General features: G+C 41.5%; 1 protein-coding gene across 1 annotated transcript; it reads left to right on the top strand.

Annotated features, from left to right (window-relative positions):
• Positions 1–6308: 6308 nt before the first annotated feature.
• LOC117496390 (trypsin-like) lies at positions 6309–18711 on the top strand. Its single transcript, XM_034148040.1, has 6 exons — positions 6309–6314; positions 6607–6676; positions 11110–11272; positions 12405–12543; positions 14863–15114; positions 18556–18711. Exons 2-6 carry the CDS (start codon positions 6607–6609, stop codon positions 18709–18711), a joined length of 780 nt encoding a protein of 259 aa, XP_034003931.1. The 5' UTR covers positions 6309–6314.
• The last annotated feature ends 2062 nt before the right edge of the window (positions 18712–20773 follow it).

Genomic DNA, 20773 nt, shown 5'->3' with positions numbered 1-20773 from the left:
CATGCGATTTTCCTTTGAGATCAGACCAAAAGGGACATCTTTTTTGAGTTCTGGGAATAAATTACTCCCCTCTTCTTCCCCAAAGTAAATACTGCTATATTTCACTATATGTTTTTTAAATATTTTTTTTAATGTTATTAAATTCTATTCTTCAAATAGTTTTCTATCTGTGTTTTACATTTTTGTTTTATTTTTATGTATGCACCACAACACCAAGTCAAATTCCTCGTACGTGCTAGCCTCTCCGGTAATAATCCTGTTTCTGATTCTAAAGTCAGAATTCTGGGTTTAAACTCAGATCTTGAAAGAAAATCCCTTTTGCTCAGATATCACAAACTTTGAGATCTGAGAACTGTTTATTAGTATCTACAGATGTCTCCTAAATTCACCAAAATGAAGCGATGCATCACCAATGGGGTCCCACAAGGCTTCGTCCTGGGTCCCCCCTTTTTTGTCCATCCGCCAATCAACACGTAAGAATATAAACAAACAAGTACACCATGGTACAAATCTAGTAGCAGTATTATATGCAAGTGGACAAACTAAGGTTTTGAATAACCCGTCAACGTTAATTCATTCATTGTAAAAAACTAAAATATACATTTGCACATGAGCATTTGCATTCCCTCGCACAATAACAAAACATTGATTTGATCAGAGAACTTGTAATATAAAAGATAATTGTGTTAATGTCAGTAATGAAGTGGGGAAGTTTCATATATTATAAAGAGTTTCTCCACCTGCTGCTTGTGATTGAAGCTCCTATCGATGTGGTGTCTCTAAACTGATTTCCCCAGGAAGCACTAACGAGGGTTTCCTCTGATTACAGGACTTTATTTGAGGTCCAGCCGTCATTAAACATGGATCTGAAAGCTTGTCGTGTCCCAGAGTCAGAATCATGGCTCCGTTACAAAGAGCTTCTCTGTAACACGAGACGAGTGTCTCAGATTGTTTATCAGTGCCAGGAACACTGGCCTCACTTCTCCAAAAATCAACGTTTCCTTTTTAAGATTTCCCTAAAATACAAGAATATCATCAGCTGATCAACGGGGAGTTTCTGTTTTTATAAATAGATCTCTTTACTCCAAGTGTTGGGTGTTAACGGAAATACACTAAACTGTTATTGACAAAAAAGCATTCAGAGTATGCTAGGTTTATATACACACGAGAGAAATGAGGATAAATAAAATCAAATATGTAATATTCATTAGCAGTACATTTCCCCTCTGTGGGACTCACAAAGGAATTCTGACTGCATCCTAATGAGATATTATATCATGTATTTGTTATAATAATACCTATAATACGAGCATACAGTATGTCACACATCATATGAGGGTCATATGAGACTTCATGCCAATAATAAATAATAAAGTAAAAACCCTCTTTTCTCTAACCAGCACTTTTTACAACAGCACACGTGTATTGCTTTAATGTCCCCCCAAAATACAAGTAATATAAATACTAGTATTTTAAACCTGTGATCAAATATTTCTAGTATTGTTTATTTCTACACTTTAATTTGTGCCTTGTTTGGGATCAATAAAGTGCCTCTATCTTATTTTAACAGCAATATTCACAGATTATTATTGGGATTAACGGACAGACGGTCACATGACCGGAGAAATGTACTGATGTAAAACTAGCTAATGTTGGAGTGAACTGGTGGAGGTGGGGGGCCGATTAGTTAGCTAGTGCTCCTCCTCCTGTAGGAGGACCCTGTGATGGAGGCTCCCCCTCCTGTGAGAGGACCCTGTGATGGAGGCTCCCCCTCCTGTGAGAGGACCCTGTGATGGAGGCTCCCCCTCCTGTGAGAGGACCCTGTGATGGAGGCTCCCGAGTCGACATGGAGCTCCTTATCAGATAGAAAGCCCATCATGAGACTCAGTGCTCACAAACGTTTCAGAATCAGAGTCAGATTCAGAATCAGAGTCAGAGTCAGAATCAGAGTCAGAATCAGAGTCAGAATCAGAGTCAGAGTCAGAGTCAGAGTCAGAGTCAGAGTCAGAATCAGAATCAGAATCAGAGTCAGAGTCAGAATCAGAATCAGAATCAGAATCAGAGTCAGAATCAGAGTCAGAGTCAGAATCAGAATCAGAGTCAGAATCAGAATCAGAGTCAGAGTCAGAATCAGAATCAGAGTCAGAATCAGAATCAGAATCAGAGTCAGAATCAGAATCAGAGTCAGAATCAGAGTCAGAGTCAGAGTCAGAATCAGAATCAGAGTCAGAATCAGAGTCAGAGTCAGAGTCAGAATCAGAGTCAGAGTCAGAATCAGAGTCAGAATCAGAGTCAGAATCAGAATCAGAGTCAGAATCAGAGTCAGAGTCAGAGTCAGAATCAGAATCAGAGTCAGAATCAGAATCAGAGTCAGAGTCAGAGTCAGAATCAGAGTCAGAGTCAGAGTCAGAATCAGAGTCAGAATCAGAATCAGAGTCAGAGTCAGAGTCAGAATCAGAGTCAGAATCAGAGTCAGAGTCAGAGTCAGAGTCAGAGTCAGAATCAGAGTCAGATCAGAGTCAGATCAAATCAGAGTCGAGTCAGGGAGATCAGAATCAGAATCAGAGTCAGAGTCAGAGTCAGAATCAGAGTCAGAATCAGAGTCAGAGTCAGAATCAGAGTCAGAGTCAGAATCAGAGTCAGAATCAGAGCAGAGTCAGAATCAGAGTCAGAGTCAGAGGTCAGAATCAGAGTCAGAATCAGAATCAGAATCAGAGTCAGAGTCAGAATCAGAGTCAGAGTCAGAGTCGAATCAGAGTCAGAATCAGAATCAAGTCCAGAGTCAGAGTCAGAATCAGAGTCAGAGTCAGAGTCAGAGTCAGAATCAGAGTCAGAGTCAGAATCAGAGTCAGAGTCAGAGTCAGAGATCAGAGTCAGAATCAGAATCAGAATCAGAGTCAGAGTCAGAATCAGAGTCAGAATCAGAGTCAGAGTCAGAGTCAGAATCAGAGTCAGAATCAGAATCAGAGTCAGAGTCAGAGTCAGAATCAGAGTCAGAGTCAGAGTCAGAATCAGAGTCAGAATCAGAATCAGAGTCAGAGTCAGAGTCAGAGTCAGAATCAGAGTCAGAATCAGAGTCAGAGTCAGAATCAGAGTCAGAATCAGAGTCAGAATCAGAATCAGAGTCAGAATCAGAGTCAGAGTCAGAATCAGAGTCAGAGTCAGAGTCAAATCAGAGTCAGAATCAGAGTCAGAATCAGAATCAGAGTCAGAATCAGTCAGAGTCAGAATCAGAGTCAGAATCAGAGTCAGAGTCAGAATCAGAGTCAGAGTCAGAGTCAGAATCAGAGTCAGAGTCAGAGTCAGAATCAGAATCAGAGTCAGAATCAGAATCAGAATCAGAGTCAGAATCAGAATCAGAGTCAGAATCAGAGTCAGAGTCAGAGTCAGAATCAGAATCAGAGTCAGAATCAGAGTCAGAGTCAGAGTCAGAATCAGAGTCAGAGTCAGAATCAGAGTCAGAATCAGAGTCAGAATCAGAATCAGAGTCAGAATCAGAGTCAGAGTAGAGTCGAGAGTCAGAATCAGAATCAGAGTCAGAATCAGAATCAGAGTCAGAGTCAGAGTCAGAATCAGAGTCAGAGTCAGAGTCAGAATCAGAGTCAGAATCAGAATCAGAGTCAGAGTCAGAGTCAGAATCAGAGTCAGAATCAGAGTCAGAGTCAGAGTCAGAGTCAGAATCAGAGTCAGAGTCAGAGTCAGAATCAGAGTCAGAATCAGAATCAGAGTCAGAGTCAGAGTCAGAATCAGAGTCAGAATCAGAGTCAGAGTCAGAATCAGAGTCAGAGTCAGAATCAGAGTCAGAATCAGAGTCAGAGTCAGAATCAGAGTCAGAGTCAGAGTCAGAATCAGAGTCAGAATCAGAATCAGAATCAGAGTCAGAGTCAGAATCAGAGTCAGAGTCAGAGTCAGAATCAGAGTCAGAATCAGAATCAGAGTCAGAGTCAGAGTCAGAATCAGAGTCAGAGTCAGAGTCAGAGTCAGAATCAGAGTCAGAGTCAGAATCAGAGTCAGAGTCAGAGTCAGAATCAGAGTCAGAATCAGAATCAGAGTCAGAGTCAGAATCAGAATCAGAGTCAGAGTCAGAATCAGAGTCAGAGTCAGAGTCAGAATCAGAGTCAGAATCAGAATCAGAGTCAGAGTCAGAGTCAGAATCAGAGTCAGAGTCAGAGTCAGAATCAGAGTCAGAATCAGAATCAGAGTCAGAGTCAGAGTCAGAGTCAGAATCAGAGTCAGAATCAGAGTCAGAGTCAGAATCAGAGTCAGAATCAGAGTCAGAATCAGAATCAGAGTCAGAATCAGAGTCAGAGTCAGAATCAGAGTCAGAGTCAGAGTCAGAATCAGAGTCAGAATCAGAGTCAGAATCAGAATCAGAGTCAGAATCAGAGTCAGAGTCAGAATCAGAGTCAGAATCAGAGTCAGAGTCAGAATCAGAGTCAGAGTCAGAGTCAGAATCAGAGTCAGAGTCAGAATCAGAATCAGAGTCAGAGTCAGAATCAGAGTCAGAGTCAGAGTCAGAGTCAGAGTCAGAATCAGAGTCAGAATCAGAGTCAGAATCAGAATCAGAGTCAGAGTCAGAGTCAGAGTCAGAATCAGAGTCAGAATCAGAGTCAGAGTCAGAGTCAGAATCAGAATCAGAGTCAGAGTCAGAATCAGAATCAGAGTCAGAGTCAGAGTCAGAGTCAGAATCAGAGTCAGAATCAGAGTCAGAGTCAGAGTCAGAATCAGAGTCAGAATCAGAATCAGAGTCAGAGTCAGAGTCAGAGTCAGAGTCAGAATCAGAATCAGAGTCAGAATCAGAATCAGAATCAGAGTCAGAGTCAGAATCAGAATCAGAATCAGAGTCAGAATCAGAATCAGAGTCAGAATCAGAATCAGAATCAGAGTCAGAGTCAGAATCAGAATCAGAATCAGAGTCAGAATCAGAATCAGAGTCAGAGTCAGAATCAGAGTCAGAATCAGAATCAGAATCAGAGTCAGAGTCAGAATCAGATTCAGAGTCAGAGTCAGAGTCAGAATCAGAGTCAGAGTCAGAATCAGAGTCAGAGTCAGAATCAGAATCAGAGTCAGAATCAGAATCAGAGTCAGAGTCAGAGTCAGAGTCAGAGTCAGAGTCAGAGTTGCTCTTCAACATGCATCATATCTGCACGCTGCAGAAGAAGCGGAGAATAACTGAAGGATGGTTTTGAAGGAGCACGATCGACACCTCTTTAAATCCCCTCACGTGTTAAAGTGAAATCATGAGGGATTTGCACATTATTTTAATGTATGCACAAACCAACAGTTACCATGCTCTCCTGGACCAGAGTCACTCTGCTGATCAGACAATAACACTCTCAGCTGCTCTGCTTTCAGAGAGGAAACAGATAAAGAAAAGCCTCCAGCTCCTCCTCCAGCAGGCTGTGCTGTGTCTGTTAGTTGGTGCGTGTCCCTTTAAAGCAGCGGGGTCCAAACCTTTTTCACTGAGGGCCACATACAGAAAAACATACGAAGTCACTAGAGGTATACTGCCTTATCAGTTCAGTTACAAGTTAGCTAAATCAATGTAGGTCAATGATGCTTGATACTTGAAAATGCTACATCCCAGCTCTCCAGAGGGTGTACTTTATTTAGTTATAAGACGTGTTCGTAACTCATTCCTTAAAACAGAAGCTTCTCATTGCTTATAAAAAGATTAAGGGTCTATTTAAAGCTTGTTATGGAAATCAGTTATTGGGCTTTTTTTAATCAACTAAGATTTGTTTGACATTTTTTCCAACTTGAATTGACAGAATGTATTTGAAAAGTGGGCTTTTTAACACATGAATACTGTGTGATATATATTTAAGAAGTACAATATATGACAAGCACAAGTTTATTTGTGGGCTGTATTTCATTATACTTTTTTAATTAGCTGAGGGACGTTTCAAAATGGACCGCGGGCCGTAGTTTGGAGACCCCTGTGTTTGAGACATTGAGCTTGAACTGTTGATTTGAACTTTCTTTTAACAAGGCATTTGTCACTTAAATATATATATGTATCCACTACGAACGCACATGTGTCTCAATCATGAATAATCACTTCACGATAACTCCCTCATATCATGGAGGCCCTGGACATATTTCTCTATGTTCTCTATTTCCCAGGTGTAGCAAAGCTTAGAAACAGAGACAATACCTTTGTCTCGTTGTAGGTCACTCTCTTTGTTGCAGCGTGAGATTCCTCTGAACAAAACAGACCAAAAGACAATTTCAACAAAAGATGTGAACGAGGACAAGTCTCTGTATAAAAGGCAGCTGCAGAGCCCAGGTGAGCAGGCGGAGAATCTGCACAGGTAAGCTGATCATTTCTCTCTACGCTCAAAATGAATAACTTATATTCAGGGGTTACTCTCTAATAAATGGGTTAAAATTACGATACATTCAGTTTCCCAAGATCTAGCTTGGTTTGTAAACTTTTTGTTCCATTTTCGTAACTTAAATTCAATGAAAATATGTGCAACACACTTTGATGGGTCAACTGAGAATAAATCTGGTGGCGGATTTTTTTTTTTTACAATTTGTATGAATTGAAAACATATTTGGATCTAATGCGAAGTCATTAAAAGTCCAGTTTCTTTGTTACAGATGTTCAGTGAAAACATGTCGGCAGTGAGAGGCTGCGCTGTGCTGCTGCTTCTGGCCGTCGTCGTTTCAGGTTCGTTTGAATAACTATGTGCTTAATAAGATTTTAAAAAGAATACAGCTCGATAATAACAAGGTAGTTTAGCAGTTTCCAGGTAAGGGACAGAATTAAACTAATTATTTAAAGCAGGGGTGTCAAACTCAATTTCATGGCGGGCCACATCAGCATTATGGTTGCACTCAAAGGGAAGGCTCTAACTTTAAGACTATATAAAAATACATATATAAATATATAATATATATAAAATAATGTATTATATTCCATGATTGCCTCTGCATTGGATTATTCTGGGACAGGGTAATAACTGAATAATGAACTACGTCTGAAAGCAGAAGTCTAGGGCAAATCATTGCAAATCTCTTCAGTGTTCATGGCACAAAATGATTTAAAAGAAAAGCCAAATTCTGGAAAAAAAGTCAAAATATTTAAAAAAGGAAGCGACATTTTGAAAAAAAAGTAACATTTTGAAAAAAGGTCAAATTCTAAGAAAAAAGTCAAATTTGAGATGCATTGTGGGACATGTAGTTTATGGGCAACGTGCTTCTGTAAATATGCATGTAACCGTATAATAAACATATTATATTCTTTGCAAGCTCTTGGGGGGCCACAGAAAATGAAGTCACGGGCCGGATTTGGCCCCCGGGCCTTGGGTTTGAAACCCCTGATTTAAAAGAAAGGTTTCAGCATTATTATACATGTTATTGCCTGTAATAAATAACAACAAAAACAGCACTTTAACGAACAAAGATAACTCTAAAAGTTAATCTAAGTAAAAAAAAAAGGTTACATCTCAGAACCTCAGAAAATAATGTTTTTAGATTAGATATTTAATTGACCCCAAGTGTTTTCCGACATTAAAGGGCCCATGTCATGGCCATTTCCACTGATCATAATTACATTGTTGAGGTATACTAAAATAGATTTATACTGTGCAATTTTCCAAACTCACATTGGTTTCGCATACAGCATCTCTGTCAAGCATGTGTATTCAGCAGTATTCACTTTCTCCACTAAACGACTCGTTGGAGCTCTTGCCCCCCCCTCCCTGTGAGCCTAGTGTGCTCCGATTGGTCAGCTCGGCCACTCGTTCTGATTAGTCAACCACCAGAGAGGCTGCGCCATGTCAGTGCTTTTCCCGGCTGCTCTCAGCGTAACATCAGTCTTATCATGGCGTCGGTACAGCGGTATATTTTATATACATATATATTTTTAACTGTTGTTATAGAAGAGTGTGACGGCCTCAGGGCCTTTGTCTTACGGTGGGGTGGAGCTGAAGAGGGTAATCAGCGCGATCACGGACACCTCCGTAGCCGGTGCTATTAATCCCAGCGGCCCGGAGTCTCTCTCCAAAGCGGCTGCAGAAGGACGAACTGAGCGACCCTCTCCCCTCGACCACCTGTCTCTGCATTTACCACAATAAATGTGCCGTGGTTTTGTAAACTCGTGTATGTCTCCTTGTCTTTCCGTTGTGGCCTACGAGCTACTCTCATAACAAAGAGTAAGTTATTTTTACCCGTTATAAACTACTACTGTTTGATGAGAAATCAAATCATGGTTTGCTATATATGAATTCAGGGAAGAAAGGATAGGCCTACTAAGTATTTCCATTAAACTTTATTTTTAGAAATGTACAAAATGAACATAAATATACATATATACACGGTATATCATCCATTCCTCCTCCTCGCATCTTGCCTGCGCACAGTCGGTGCGGTGCCTTTTAGCACAACGCCTCAGTAGTAGTCGAAGTCCCTTCCCCGTCATGGATTGTCCGCCAGGATCTGGCTGGACGAAATCAAATGCAAATCACAAAATATTAGAGAAACTTAGTTGTTTTAGATTCGTTAGTAGTAGTTGTGTAATGAACAGCTTGCCTGCTAATATGCTAACCTAGCTTTGTTTACCTTGGTAGCTAACACGATATGAACGTTAGCTTGGAGGAAAGGCAACTATAATGCAGTGTAATAAAACTACTATGAACAAAAGCTAGTGGTTCATATTAGGCTAGCAATAACGTGTTTATAATTGCAATCGTATACGGGTATTCTGCTACGTTCGGTCATACAATGTAACTTGCATGAATACATTGTTTTGCGCTGGCATACAGCTAGCCTCGTTAGCTACATGCAGTATATGTACAGTCACAATGTACGGTAAATCACAGTACAGTATACTGTATGAGTATTCCGTGTGTGTGACTGCAGACATTCTCCTGCCATGACAAACATGTAAGGCCATCTGCTGACATTGTAGTTGATATATTTAAACGCTAGCAACGTAGCATCACAAAAATGTTTTTCTGACCAAAACTAGCTCTAGCTCCGTGTGTTAGATCGCTACGCCAGCTATAATGTAATTACGTTTCGCGACTGACCGGCAAATCACCCGGAGTATACTGTCAATAGGTATTTTGTGTGTGAATGCAGACATTCTCCTGCTATGAGATACATGTATGCAAGGCCATCTGCTGATATTAGAGTTGATATATGGAAACTCTAGCAACTTAGTTAGCACAGTTAGCACTGTGTCAATGGCTTAGCAGTCCAACACAGTTTACACATTTAAACAGTCTTGTTTGATAAATACACAAATAACAATGCAAACTTACAGGTTGTATACCCAGATCTTCCCCTGCTCCAAACGGTCCAAACAAGCTGTGCATATCCGGCCTCAAACTGGGCAATGTTTTGGAAGCTTTCGTCTGTGAAATGCCGGTTCTTCGAACCTCTGGAGGAGGAACACGACGCTGCTGGTGTGGCCATAGCTCTTCGGGATTGGTCCATTTCGTTCCGGGTACCGCATGACATCAGGCGGTACCCGGAACTAAATGGAAGACTCAAATGGGCAGTGACGTATCTCCAACGAGGCGTTTTGGGGAGGTATTTTCTGTGTTAGAGTTTTACTCGCTACAGGGTGTACTTTGAGGGTTTTGACTCTGCACACCGTTTACATGCATAAAAACCTTCATAACACACAAGGGGACGGGTAATAACCGGAAAAGCATGACATGGGAGCTTTAAGACATAAGACCTTACACATGAACCATTAAGACATAAGACCTTACACATGAACCATTAAGACATAAGACCTTACACATGAACCATTTAGACATAAGACCTTACACATGAACCATTAAGACATAAGACCTTACACATGAACCATTAAGACATAAGACCTTACACATGAACCATTAAGACATAAGACCTTACACATGAACCATTAAGACATAACACCTTACACATGAACCATTAAGACATAAGACCTTACACATGAACCATTAAGACATAAGACCTTACACATGAACCATTAAGACATAAGACCTTACACATGAACCATTAAGACATAAGACCTTACACATGAACCATTAAGACATAAGACCTTACACATGAACCATTTAGACATAAGACCTTACACATGAACCATTTAGACATAAGACCTTACACATGAACCATTAAGACATAAGACCTTACACATGAACCATTAAGACATAAGACCTTACACATGAACCATTAAGACATAAGACCTTACACATGAACCATTAAGACCTTACACATGAACCATTAAGACAGACGATTAAAAAGCATTAAAGATATAAATATCAACAGTAGAAAAGAAACAAAAACAGTGATTATATAAACATATAAATCGTGAAGGAAATATACAGTATCTATAGAGTATAGATATTGAATACACAATATAAATATACAAGTATACAGAATTGAAGGTATTGTATCACACTCACTATACAATTAACATTTGAGTTATCAGATTAATTAAAGTTTTAAATCCAATTGATTTGTTTTATATTTGGACTTTGCTTATAAATCAAACCCCCAATTAAAATAAAACGTTCCTCCTAATTTATATCAGAATTAGAATTTCTTTATGAACCCCACAGCGGGACATTTACAGTGTTTTAGAAAAAGGGACAAAGCAGGTATGAAGGCAAGTAAGAATGAAATAGCATGTTAAATATAGAGAAAAGCACACGTTAGGGATCAAAGATAAAGCGCAGTCAGTGAAATCCATGGCTAAAAAGTGAGTAGTGAATAGCTGAGTGAACATTTTAAGGTTTGAGATGCTATAAAAATTATGTTTTAAGATAAGATAAGATAAGAAGGACTTTATTGATCCCAATTTGGGAAATGTTTGCGTTGCAGCAGCACAAAAAGACAAGTCATTGTACATTAAAAATGAAAAGACTAGAAATAAACATTCCAAAATGTAAACATCTAAATAAAAATAAAATGTACATGTTGAAATTCAAATTTACAGAAAATATAGTAGATTAGCCAAAATACGTGTATACATTGCACATTACAGGTGTTTAGAAGAAGATCCCAGGAGTCTGTATTCCTTTCGGAGCACTTTTAAATATGTCCCCTATGAATTGGTGTGTTGCTGTTCCTGTTGACCTGCATTACCCCGCCCTTTCTCCCAAACAGTCCCGCCTGCAGAGGGCAAACCGGCGAGGATCATCGGGGGGCAGGAGGTGGTGCCGTACTCTGTCAAATACCAAGCCTCCCTGCAGTATAAAGGGAGGCATTACTGCGGGGGGACGTTGGTTCACCCCCAGTGGGTGGTGTCGGCCGCCCACTGCTGGAGGCCGTGAGTACTGCACACACTCACAGTTTTAAAGGTCTCCTATCATGCAGAATGCACTTTGTGATGTCTTTTCTACATAACTATGTGTCCCCGGTGTGTCAGGAGACTCACAAAGTGATGTCTTCTCTACATCACCATGTGTCCCCGGTGTGTCCCCGGTGTGTCCCCGGTGTGTCCCCGGTGTGTCAGGAGACTCACAAAGTGATGTCTTCTCTACATCACCATGTGTCCCCGGTGTGTCCCCGGTGTGTCCCCGGTGTGTCAGGAGACTCACAAAGTGTCAGGAAATAAACCCCTCTCTCTTTTCCTCCGTACCCAAATCTCTAAAAACGGGGGAACAACGGAGCTGATCCAGATTTGCTGCGTCATGACCACATTACTAAAATGTGGGCGGGCTTTACAGCCACGGGCCAATCAGAAACGTTGCTGTCAGAAACAATGAGACGTGTTCTGGAAGTAATATGGTCTGTGTTTACATTAGCATGCTAACACTCAGAGCTAACCTGTACTGGAGAGAGCATGTGTGAAGAAGCAGGAAATCAAAAGGAAGTCACCTTGTGGTAAACCTGAGAGAGAGAAAGAGTTTGAGCTCCATACTGTTTCAGAGAGAATCCTTCATGTGGTTTGGAACATGATATGGAGTTTAGTCATGGCAGCATTTAGCTGAGTTTCTGTTGGGAGAGTTCTCCTGATGAGATCTACTCTCTCTCTGAAGCTACAGACCCAGAATCTGTTTGGTATTTTGAGCAAAACACTTCATAGACATGTTTTTTATATATTTATATATATATCTATAATAGGATACCTTTAACCTGCAGGTGCATGGGGTCAAATATTCAACTGACAGATATCACCATGAAACTTCACCACTTCATTACTGACATTAAGACAGTTATCTTTTATATTACAAGTTTTCTGACAGGTTGTGTTTAAATATGCTAATGAGGCGTTACGTGATGCTAACTGTTGGTGAGTTCAGGATAAATCTACAGACACTTCAGTCAGTGAAATAAACTCCTGGATGAGCATTTAGAGGCTTTCTTTCTCCTCGTCTGACAGAAGACATGCTGTGGAAGATAAGTAGAATCAGAGTGATCTGGATATGTTAATATCAGGTGAGTTGCTGTGTGTGCAGGAGCGGGCTGATCCAGGTCGTCCTGAGCGAACACAACCTGAACAAAGTGGAAGGGTTTGAGCAGGTTTTTAACGTCTCACAGATTCATCTCCACGGATTTAACTACCGGACGTTCGACAACGACATCATGCTCCTCAAGGTGAGCGGCGCTAAAGTCCAGCTCTTTGCCTACAATACAAATAAATGATCAAATGTTTAATCATATCGCACTGTGCACGAAGAGCTTCTTACTAAAATCTATTACCTGATTTAAGGAACTCACTGTCACATGCACGGCTCCCCTCTCTCTGTGCACCAATTCTCTGGCTTCTGTCACGTGCACTGCCTCTCTCACCCTTGTGCACTTTCTGGCCCGTCACATGCACGGCTCCTCTCTTACTCTCTGGCTCCTGTCACGTGCACGTCTCATCTTTATCTGTGCACTAACCTTTGACCCGTCACATGCACGGCCCTTTCTCTTTGCCATACTCTCTGGCTCCTGTCACGTGCACTGCTCTCTGGCTCCTGTCACGTGCACTCACTCTCTGGCTCTTGTCACGTGCACTAATTCTCTGGCTCCTGTCACGTGCACTCACTCTCTGGCTCTTGTCACGTGCACTAACTCTCTGGCCCCTGTCACGTACACTAATGGCGCATTTCCACCACACGGTCGGCCTCGGCCTCGCTCGGTACTGCTAGGCCTTGTTAGGGCCGGCTCACTTCATGCTGCGCTTCCATTACAGTTTAGGAACTGGGGTAGTTACTATAGTAACGCAGTGTAGGCGGAGCCGTGACGTCATCTTCAATGAGAACCCCAGAAAAACAACACAGCCGTTAGCTGTTAGCACTCAGAGCTCACAGCTCCTCATATATGTTCAGAAACTAGACAAAAGTTAAACAAGTACACACCACAGACTGCCTGTGTCATGGTGAATACAGTCGCTGCTTTATTTATGTCTGTATAGGCCGTTGTTGTGAGTGTGGACGGTCGGAGCATATACTGCGTTAGCTTAGCTAATCTCCATTTAGAAAACACGCATTTTAAAAGGTTTTTCGCCTGCCGTCTGTCTGCAGACTTGTCAAAGCATTAATTCATGGTTTTTACTAACCGGTATCAGTATGTTGTTACTTCGGCATCATTTTGAAACGTGTATTACAATTAAATCACGGTCAAATATGTCCATCTTGTTGTAGTTGTAGCCTCCTTGCCAGCGATTCTCTCTCTAGTTTAGCATACTCAGCCCGACTCAGCCCTGTTTGTTGGCCCCGATAGAACCACAATTTTGTCGGGCCAGAAAAGAGGTGAAAAAGTGGCCCCGGGCCGGGCTGGGCCGTAACTAGGCCTAGTGGAAGCGCAACCAAAAACGGGTACGGCACGACACGGCACGCTTAAAGCGAGCTCCGCGCTGTAGTGGAAATGCGCCATAACTCTCTGGCTCCTGTCACGTACACTAACTCTCTGGCTCCTGTCACGTACACTAACTCTCTGGCTCCTGTCACGTACACTAACTCTCTGGCCTCTGTCATGTACACTAACTCTCTGGCTCCTGTCACGTACACTAACTCTCTGGCTCCTGTCACGTACACTAACTCTCTGGCTCCTGTCACGTACACTAACTCTCTGGCTCCTGTCACGTACACTAACTCTCTGGCCTCTGTCATGTACACTAACTCTCTGGCTCCTGTCACGTACACTAACTCTCTGGCTCCTGTCACGTACACTAACTCTCTGGCTCCTGTCACGTACACTAACTCTCTGGCCTCTGTCATGTACACTAACTCTCTGGCTCCTGTCACGTACACTAACTCTCTGGCTCCTGTCACGTACACTAACTCTCTGGCCTCTGTCATGTACACTAACTCTCTGGCTCCTGTCACGTACACTAACTCTCTGGCTCCTGTCACGTACACTAACTCTCTGGCTCCTGTCACGTACACTAACTCTCTGGCTCCTGTCATGTACACTAACTCTCTGGCTCCTGTCACGTACACTAACTCTCTGGCTCCTGTCACGTACACTAACTCTCTGGCTCCTGTCATGTACACTAACTCTCTGGCTCCTGTCACGTACACTAACTCTCTGGCTCCTGTCACGTACACTAACTCTCTGGCTCCTGTCAGGTGCACTCACTCTCTGGCTCCTGTCACGTGCACTGGCTCCTGTCACGTACACTAACTCTCTGGCTCCTGTCACGTACACTAACTCTCTGGCTCCTGTCACGTACACTAACTCTCTGGCTCCTGTCAGGTGCACTAACTCTCTGGCTCCTGTCACGTACACTAACTCTCTGGCTCCTGTCAGGTGCACTAATTCTCTGGCTCCTGTCACGTGCACTCACTCTCTGGCTCCTGTCACGTGCACTCTCTTTGCTCTTGCTAAGAGTGTTTTCACTCAGAAGTGAGGAGTGGGTTCCCGCCTGCAGCAGCATTCTCTTAGTGATCTCTAAATGTTAAGATAACAATCCTCTCCTGGTTCCAGCTGAGCCGGCAGGCGGTGCTGAACTCCTACGTCCAGCCGGCGGTGCTGGCGGACCCCTCGGACCCCCCCTCGGGCAGCTTGTGCACGGTGAGCGGCTGGGGGGTGACGCAGATCTACAGCTACTCCCTGTCTCCGGTGCTGCGCTCTGTGGACGTGCAGATGATCAATTACTGCAGATATTACTACTGGGGGAGGATCACCGACAACATGCTGTGTGCCGGCTCCCCCCGCGGCGGGAAGGACTCCTGCCAGGTACTGTTCTGTTTCTATGAAGCACCGTTTATCACGGGGCTTTGTTAAGGAAAAGAGAACCCGACATGGGGATCAAGACCCTGACGCAGAGATGTCAAAAGTACATCCTTTACTCAAGTAGAAGTACAGATACTCGTGTTTAAAAATACTCTGGTAAAAGTAGAAGTACGGACTAAACTTCTTTAGTCAAGTAAAAGTAAAGAAGTATGTGCTTTGAAATGTACTTAAAGGGGACCTATCATGCAAAATGCACTTTTTGATGTATTTTATACATAAATGACAAATGACATGTAATACACATGTGTCCCCGGTGTGTCCCCGGTGTGTCCCCGGTGTGTCTCCGGTGCGTCCCCGGTGCGTCCCCGGTGTGTCCCCGGTGCGTCCCCGGTGCGTCCCCGGTGCGTCCCCGGTGCGTCCCCGGTGCGTCCCCGGTGCGTCCCCGGTGCGTCCCCGGTGTGTCAGGGAACTCACGCAGCGTCAGAAAATAAAACCCTCTCTCTTTTCCTCCGAACCCAAATCTCTAAAAACGGGGCTACAACGGAGCTGATCCAGATGTGCGTCCGATATGACGTAATATCTGAAATGTAGGCTAGCTTTACACTCACGGCCCTATCAGAAAGTTGCTATCAGAAACAATGCCCGACTGTTTTGGACGTAATATGGTCGGTGTTTACATTAGCATGGCTAACACTCAGAGCTAACCTGTACTGGAGAGCATGTGTGTGAAGAAGCAGGAAATAAAACGGAACTCACCTTGTGGTATAACCGGCAAGAGAGAAAGCCTTTGAGCTCCATACTGTTTCAGAGAGAATCCTTGATAATCCATGATATGGCGTTTCATCACCGCAGTATTTAGTTTAGACAGTAGCTGCCGGGTCCCGCATGAGCTCAGACCCCTCCTTTTTTCTTTTTTAAAGCTTTATACCCCAAATCAGCACTTTAGAAACAGGAAGTGAAATAGAGGGATATGAGGCATGGCTAGAATGATCTGTTTGGTATTTTTTGTTGGTAGCAAAACACTTCATAGACATGTTTTTTATATATTTGTATATATCTGAGACCTATGCTATTGCCTACAAATAGCATGATAGGTGACCTTTAGGTAAAAAGTACCCATAACTAGCAGCTGTTTTAAAGAGTACCTGACCTCCCTTTATATTAATAGAACAATAATGTCATTGTTAGCTAATGAATGTTTCCATGCTGAACAACGGCAACATGACAACGTTTTCATTGGTCCCTCTTCTTTAGAGAAGACCAGGAAAGACCTCGTCCTGGCGCTGAGCCAGAGCAACAGACTGATCCAGAGTCAGTTTACTCTGTCAGCCAAAGTGAAGAGGCATGCATTAAATATCAAAGATAAACATTACACAAATTACAATTTACAAAAGTACACATCCAGGTGGACAACAAGTACAGTTACAGTATTGTTTAGCATAAGTATAGAATATAAAAGTGTGATAGCAGCCAGATAACAGTAGGGAGAAGTACTCAGATCTAGTTCTTTAGTAAAAGTAGAAGTACTCAGATCTAGTTCTTTAGTAAAAGTAAAAGTACTCAGATCTAGTTCTTTAGTAAAAGTAGAAGTACTCAGATCTAGTTCTTTAGGAAAAGTAGAAGTACTCAGATCTTGTTCTTTAGTAAAAGTAGAAGTACTCAGATCTAGTTCTTTAGTAAAAGTAAAAGTACTCAGGTCTTGTACTTTAGTAAAAGTAGAAGTACTCAGGTCTAGTTCTTTAGTAAAAGTAGAAGTACTCAGATCTAGTACTTTAGTAAAAGTAGAAATACTCAGGTCTTGTTCTTGAGTAAAAGTAGAAGTACTCAGGTCTTGTACTTGAGTTAAAGTAGAAGTACTCAGATCTTGAGTAAAAGTAGAAGTACTCAGATCTTGAGTAAAAGTAGAAGTACTCTGATCGTGTTCTTTAGTAAAAGTAGAAGTACTCAGATCTAGTTCTTTAGTAAAAGTAGAAGTACTCAGGTCTTGTACTTTAGTAAAAGTAGAAGTACTCAGATCTAGTACTTTAGTAAAAGTAGAAATACTCAGATCTTGTTCTTTAGTAAAAGTAGAAGTACTCAGATCTAGTTCTTTAGTAAAAGTAAAAGTACTCAGGTCTTGTACTTTAGTAAAAGTAGAAGTACTCAGATCTAGTACTTTAGTAAAAGTAGAAATACTCAGGTCTTGTTCTTGAGTAAAAGTAGAAGTACTCAGGTCTTGTACTTGAGTTAAAGTAGAAGTACTCAGATCTTGTACTTGAGTAAAAGTAGAAGTACTCAGATCTTGTACTTGAGTAAAAGTAGAAGTACTCAGATCATGTACTTGAGTAAAAGTAGAAGTACTCAGATCTTGAGTAAAAGTAGAAGTACTCTGATCGTGTTCTTGAGTAAAAGTAGATGTACTCTGATCTTGTACTTGAGTAAAAGTAGAAGTACTCAGATCTTGTACTTGAGTAAAAGTAGAAGTACTCAGATCTTGTACTTGAGTAAAAGTAGAAGTACTCAGATCTTGTACTTGAGTAAAAGTAGAAGTACTCAGATCTTGTACTTGAGTAAAAGTAGAAGTACTCAGATCGTGTACTTGAGTAAAAGTAGAAGTATTCAGATCTTGTACCTGAGTAAAAGTAGAAGTACTCTGATCTTGTACTTGAGTAAAAGTAGAAGTACTCAGATCTTGTACTTGAGTACAAGTAGAAGTACCAGAGTGTAGGAATACTCTGTTTCAGTAAAAGTCCTGCATTCAAAATGTTCCTCAAGTGAAAGTAGAAAAGTATTCTCATCAAAATATAGTGAAAGTAGCGACAGTGAAAGTAGTCGTTGTGCAGATTGGTCCATTTCAGAATAATATATATGATATGTTTTATAATGATTGATCATGAAAGTGTTCTCAAAGCTGGTAAAGGTGCAGCTAGTTTGAATGACTTTGTATACTGCAGGGTAGCTTGTGGATTTACTCCAGGTGGAACTAAAGTCTGATTTAACACTTGGTTATATTTCACATCATTCATCCACATCTGTGAAGTAACTAAAGGTATTCAATACATGTAGTGGAGGAGAAGTACACCATGTACCTCTGAACTGTAGTGGAGTAGAAGTACACCATGTACCTCTGAACTGTAGTGGAGTAGAAGTACACCATGTACCTCTGAACTGTAGTGGAGTAGAAGTACACCATGTACCTCTGAACTGTAGAGGAGTAGAAGTACACCATGTACCTCTGAACTGTAGTGGAGTAGAAGTACACCATGTACCTCTGAACTGTAGTGGAGTAGAAGTACACCATGTACCTCTGAACTGTAGTGGAGTAGAAGTACACCATGTACCTCTTAACTGTAGTGCAGTAGAAGTACACCATGTACTCTCTGAAGTGCAGTAGAAGTACACCATGTACCTCTGAAATGCAGTGGAAGTACACAGCAGCATGAAGGTGTCTCTCTTTGCCCTCAGGGGGACTCCGGGGGGCCTCTGATCTGTGACGGGCAGCTGGAGGGCATCGTGTCCTGGGGAATCAGCTGCGCTAACCCCTACTTCCCCGGGGTCTACACCAAAGTGAGGAACTACGTGGGCTGGATCCAGAGGGTCATCGCTACGTTCTCTCCATGAAGACACGCTGCACACACCATGCTACACTCACTCTGTGGAAACACTTGATCACATTCTTCCTGAGGGTTTATTATATTAGTGACTCCACACTGTGAAGCATAGAGCCATGGTTATCTGTCTCTTAGATAGTTAGACCTGTATTTATTACAATTCATGGGTTTTCATTCAATGTTCTTATGGAGAAATCAGATGAAGAAATAAATAGTGGTGGACTGACATGGGTTTTAAAATGGACGATATTGTGTTTTTTCTTTTGCATCTGATACCAATTCAATAATAATGAGACACAAACTACTTTAGAAGGTGTGCATTGCATTCAATTGAATTAGATTAATAAACAGTGTCAGTGGAAAGGGGCTCACTCAGATGTTTAAATAAATACATAATCAGAAAATTCTCACTTTTTAGAAAATCTCAAAATTCTCACTTTTTCCGATAATTTCCAAATTCGCACTTTCAGAAAATCAAAAACGGTTATTTGAAAATCTCAGAATTTTGGCACTTTTGTGTTTTTATGTCATCGTTTCTGAAGCTGCAGCACATTTCTCATAGTGGAAGTGTTTTGAGGCGTTTGGATCTGTCGGCCACCGTAGAAACAGAAATGTTTTCTTGGAGGTGTTTTTTTTTGTCTAATAAAATGTCTTTGAGATGCCAGCTTCAGATTTTGTCTTTTTATTGTTATTTATTATTTAGAGAACACACTTTCATCACACTCTCTGTGCCTGGTTTAAGAACCACAATGGCTCCTGAATCATTTCAGTGGTAACTGGGTTTAAAATAAAGCTGATTGTTACACATTGTTCTGTCGGGGTTCTGTTCAGAGAACAATCCTCTCCTGGCTCGCCAACATGATCTCATTCATACATCTTCAACTGGGATCAATGGTTTCACATTCATACCTGACACATTCATTAAACAGGTCAGAAAATGAGACAGACTCCAGAACTCACTTTGAATATGTTTACTGTAGATGTTAAAGATTACAATACACCAATCTGGTCTGCAGAGAGAATCCTCCGGTACATCCTGACTCCAGATGAAAGGAGACATGATGTCACTTTCCCAGTGATCACAGCCAGCACTGATTGGTGAATATTAAGAAGGGTTATATTGAAGTGACTGCTGCCCTCTAGTGCTCAGAGGGATTATGACAGCATGGCAGTGGCTCTTGTTATTTCATCAGCGATCAGTACTAATGTCCATTATGATCATTCAGAATCAGCTTCATTAACAAACTATGTGAACATAAAGGACGTCTGTATTTCTCTCAGTGCTCTTACAAAAGGAGAACCAAGCTGAACCAAGCAAAGCGTGAACATTCATAAATCTGGAGAAACAGCAAGACATTTGGAGACAAAGACACAAACCAGAGTGGCTCTGAATCTGAAGCTTTGTTTTCTAAGTGATCTGGTTTCAAAGAGCACAGATAACGTCTCTGCTGAGGGGCGAAGGAGCGTCAGGAAACGCTCTCAGGAAGAGTCCGTCTGATTGGTCAGAACTCTGGAGGTGGAAATCATAAAGTTTCTCTCTCTTAGTTTCAGTTGTTTCTTTGAGTTTCCACTCCCTCTGTAATCTGCCTCAGGTCAGTTTGAATCTGGGTTCATGTCTACCTTTACCACCAACATCTACCCAGAGGTGGACAGTGACTAAGACCATTCACTCAAGTACTGTACAAGTACCATTTGGAGGTACTTGGACTTCACTTGAGTACTTCCATTTCCTGCAATTTAATACTTCTATTCCACAAATAATTATCCAGTTTCTTGGCCTGTTCATATTTGTAATAGAAAATATAAGATAATGAATTATGATGTACTAATAAGGATATATAAAATACCTTTGAGTATAAAATACATTAAAGTTAGCTCCACCTTTACCGGCGGCACAGTTCAAATGAAGAACACATGAATGCATCACTAATTATAATCCAGTGATATAATACTGTATATCCCAGGAACCCAGTACTTCTACAGAGTATTTGTACACTGTGGTAGTATTACTACTTTTACCGCAGTAACAGACCTGAGTACTGGTGGTACCACGTGTGATTGATTTGACGTCA

The sequence above is a fragment of the Trematomus bernacchii genome, unplaced genomic scaffold (genome assembly GCF_902827165.1).
Source record: "Trematomus bernacchii unplaced genomic scaffold, fTreBer1.1, whole genome shotgun sequence".
Lineage (NCBI taxonomy): Eukaryota > Metazoa > Chordata > Actinopteri > Perciformes > Nototheniidae > Trematomus > Trematomus bernacchii.
This window is presented reverse-complemented; position numbering and strand designations above follow the sequence as displayed.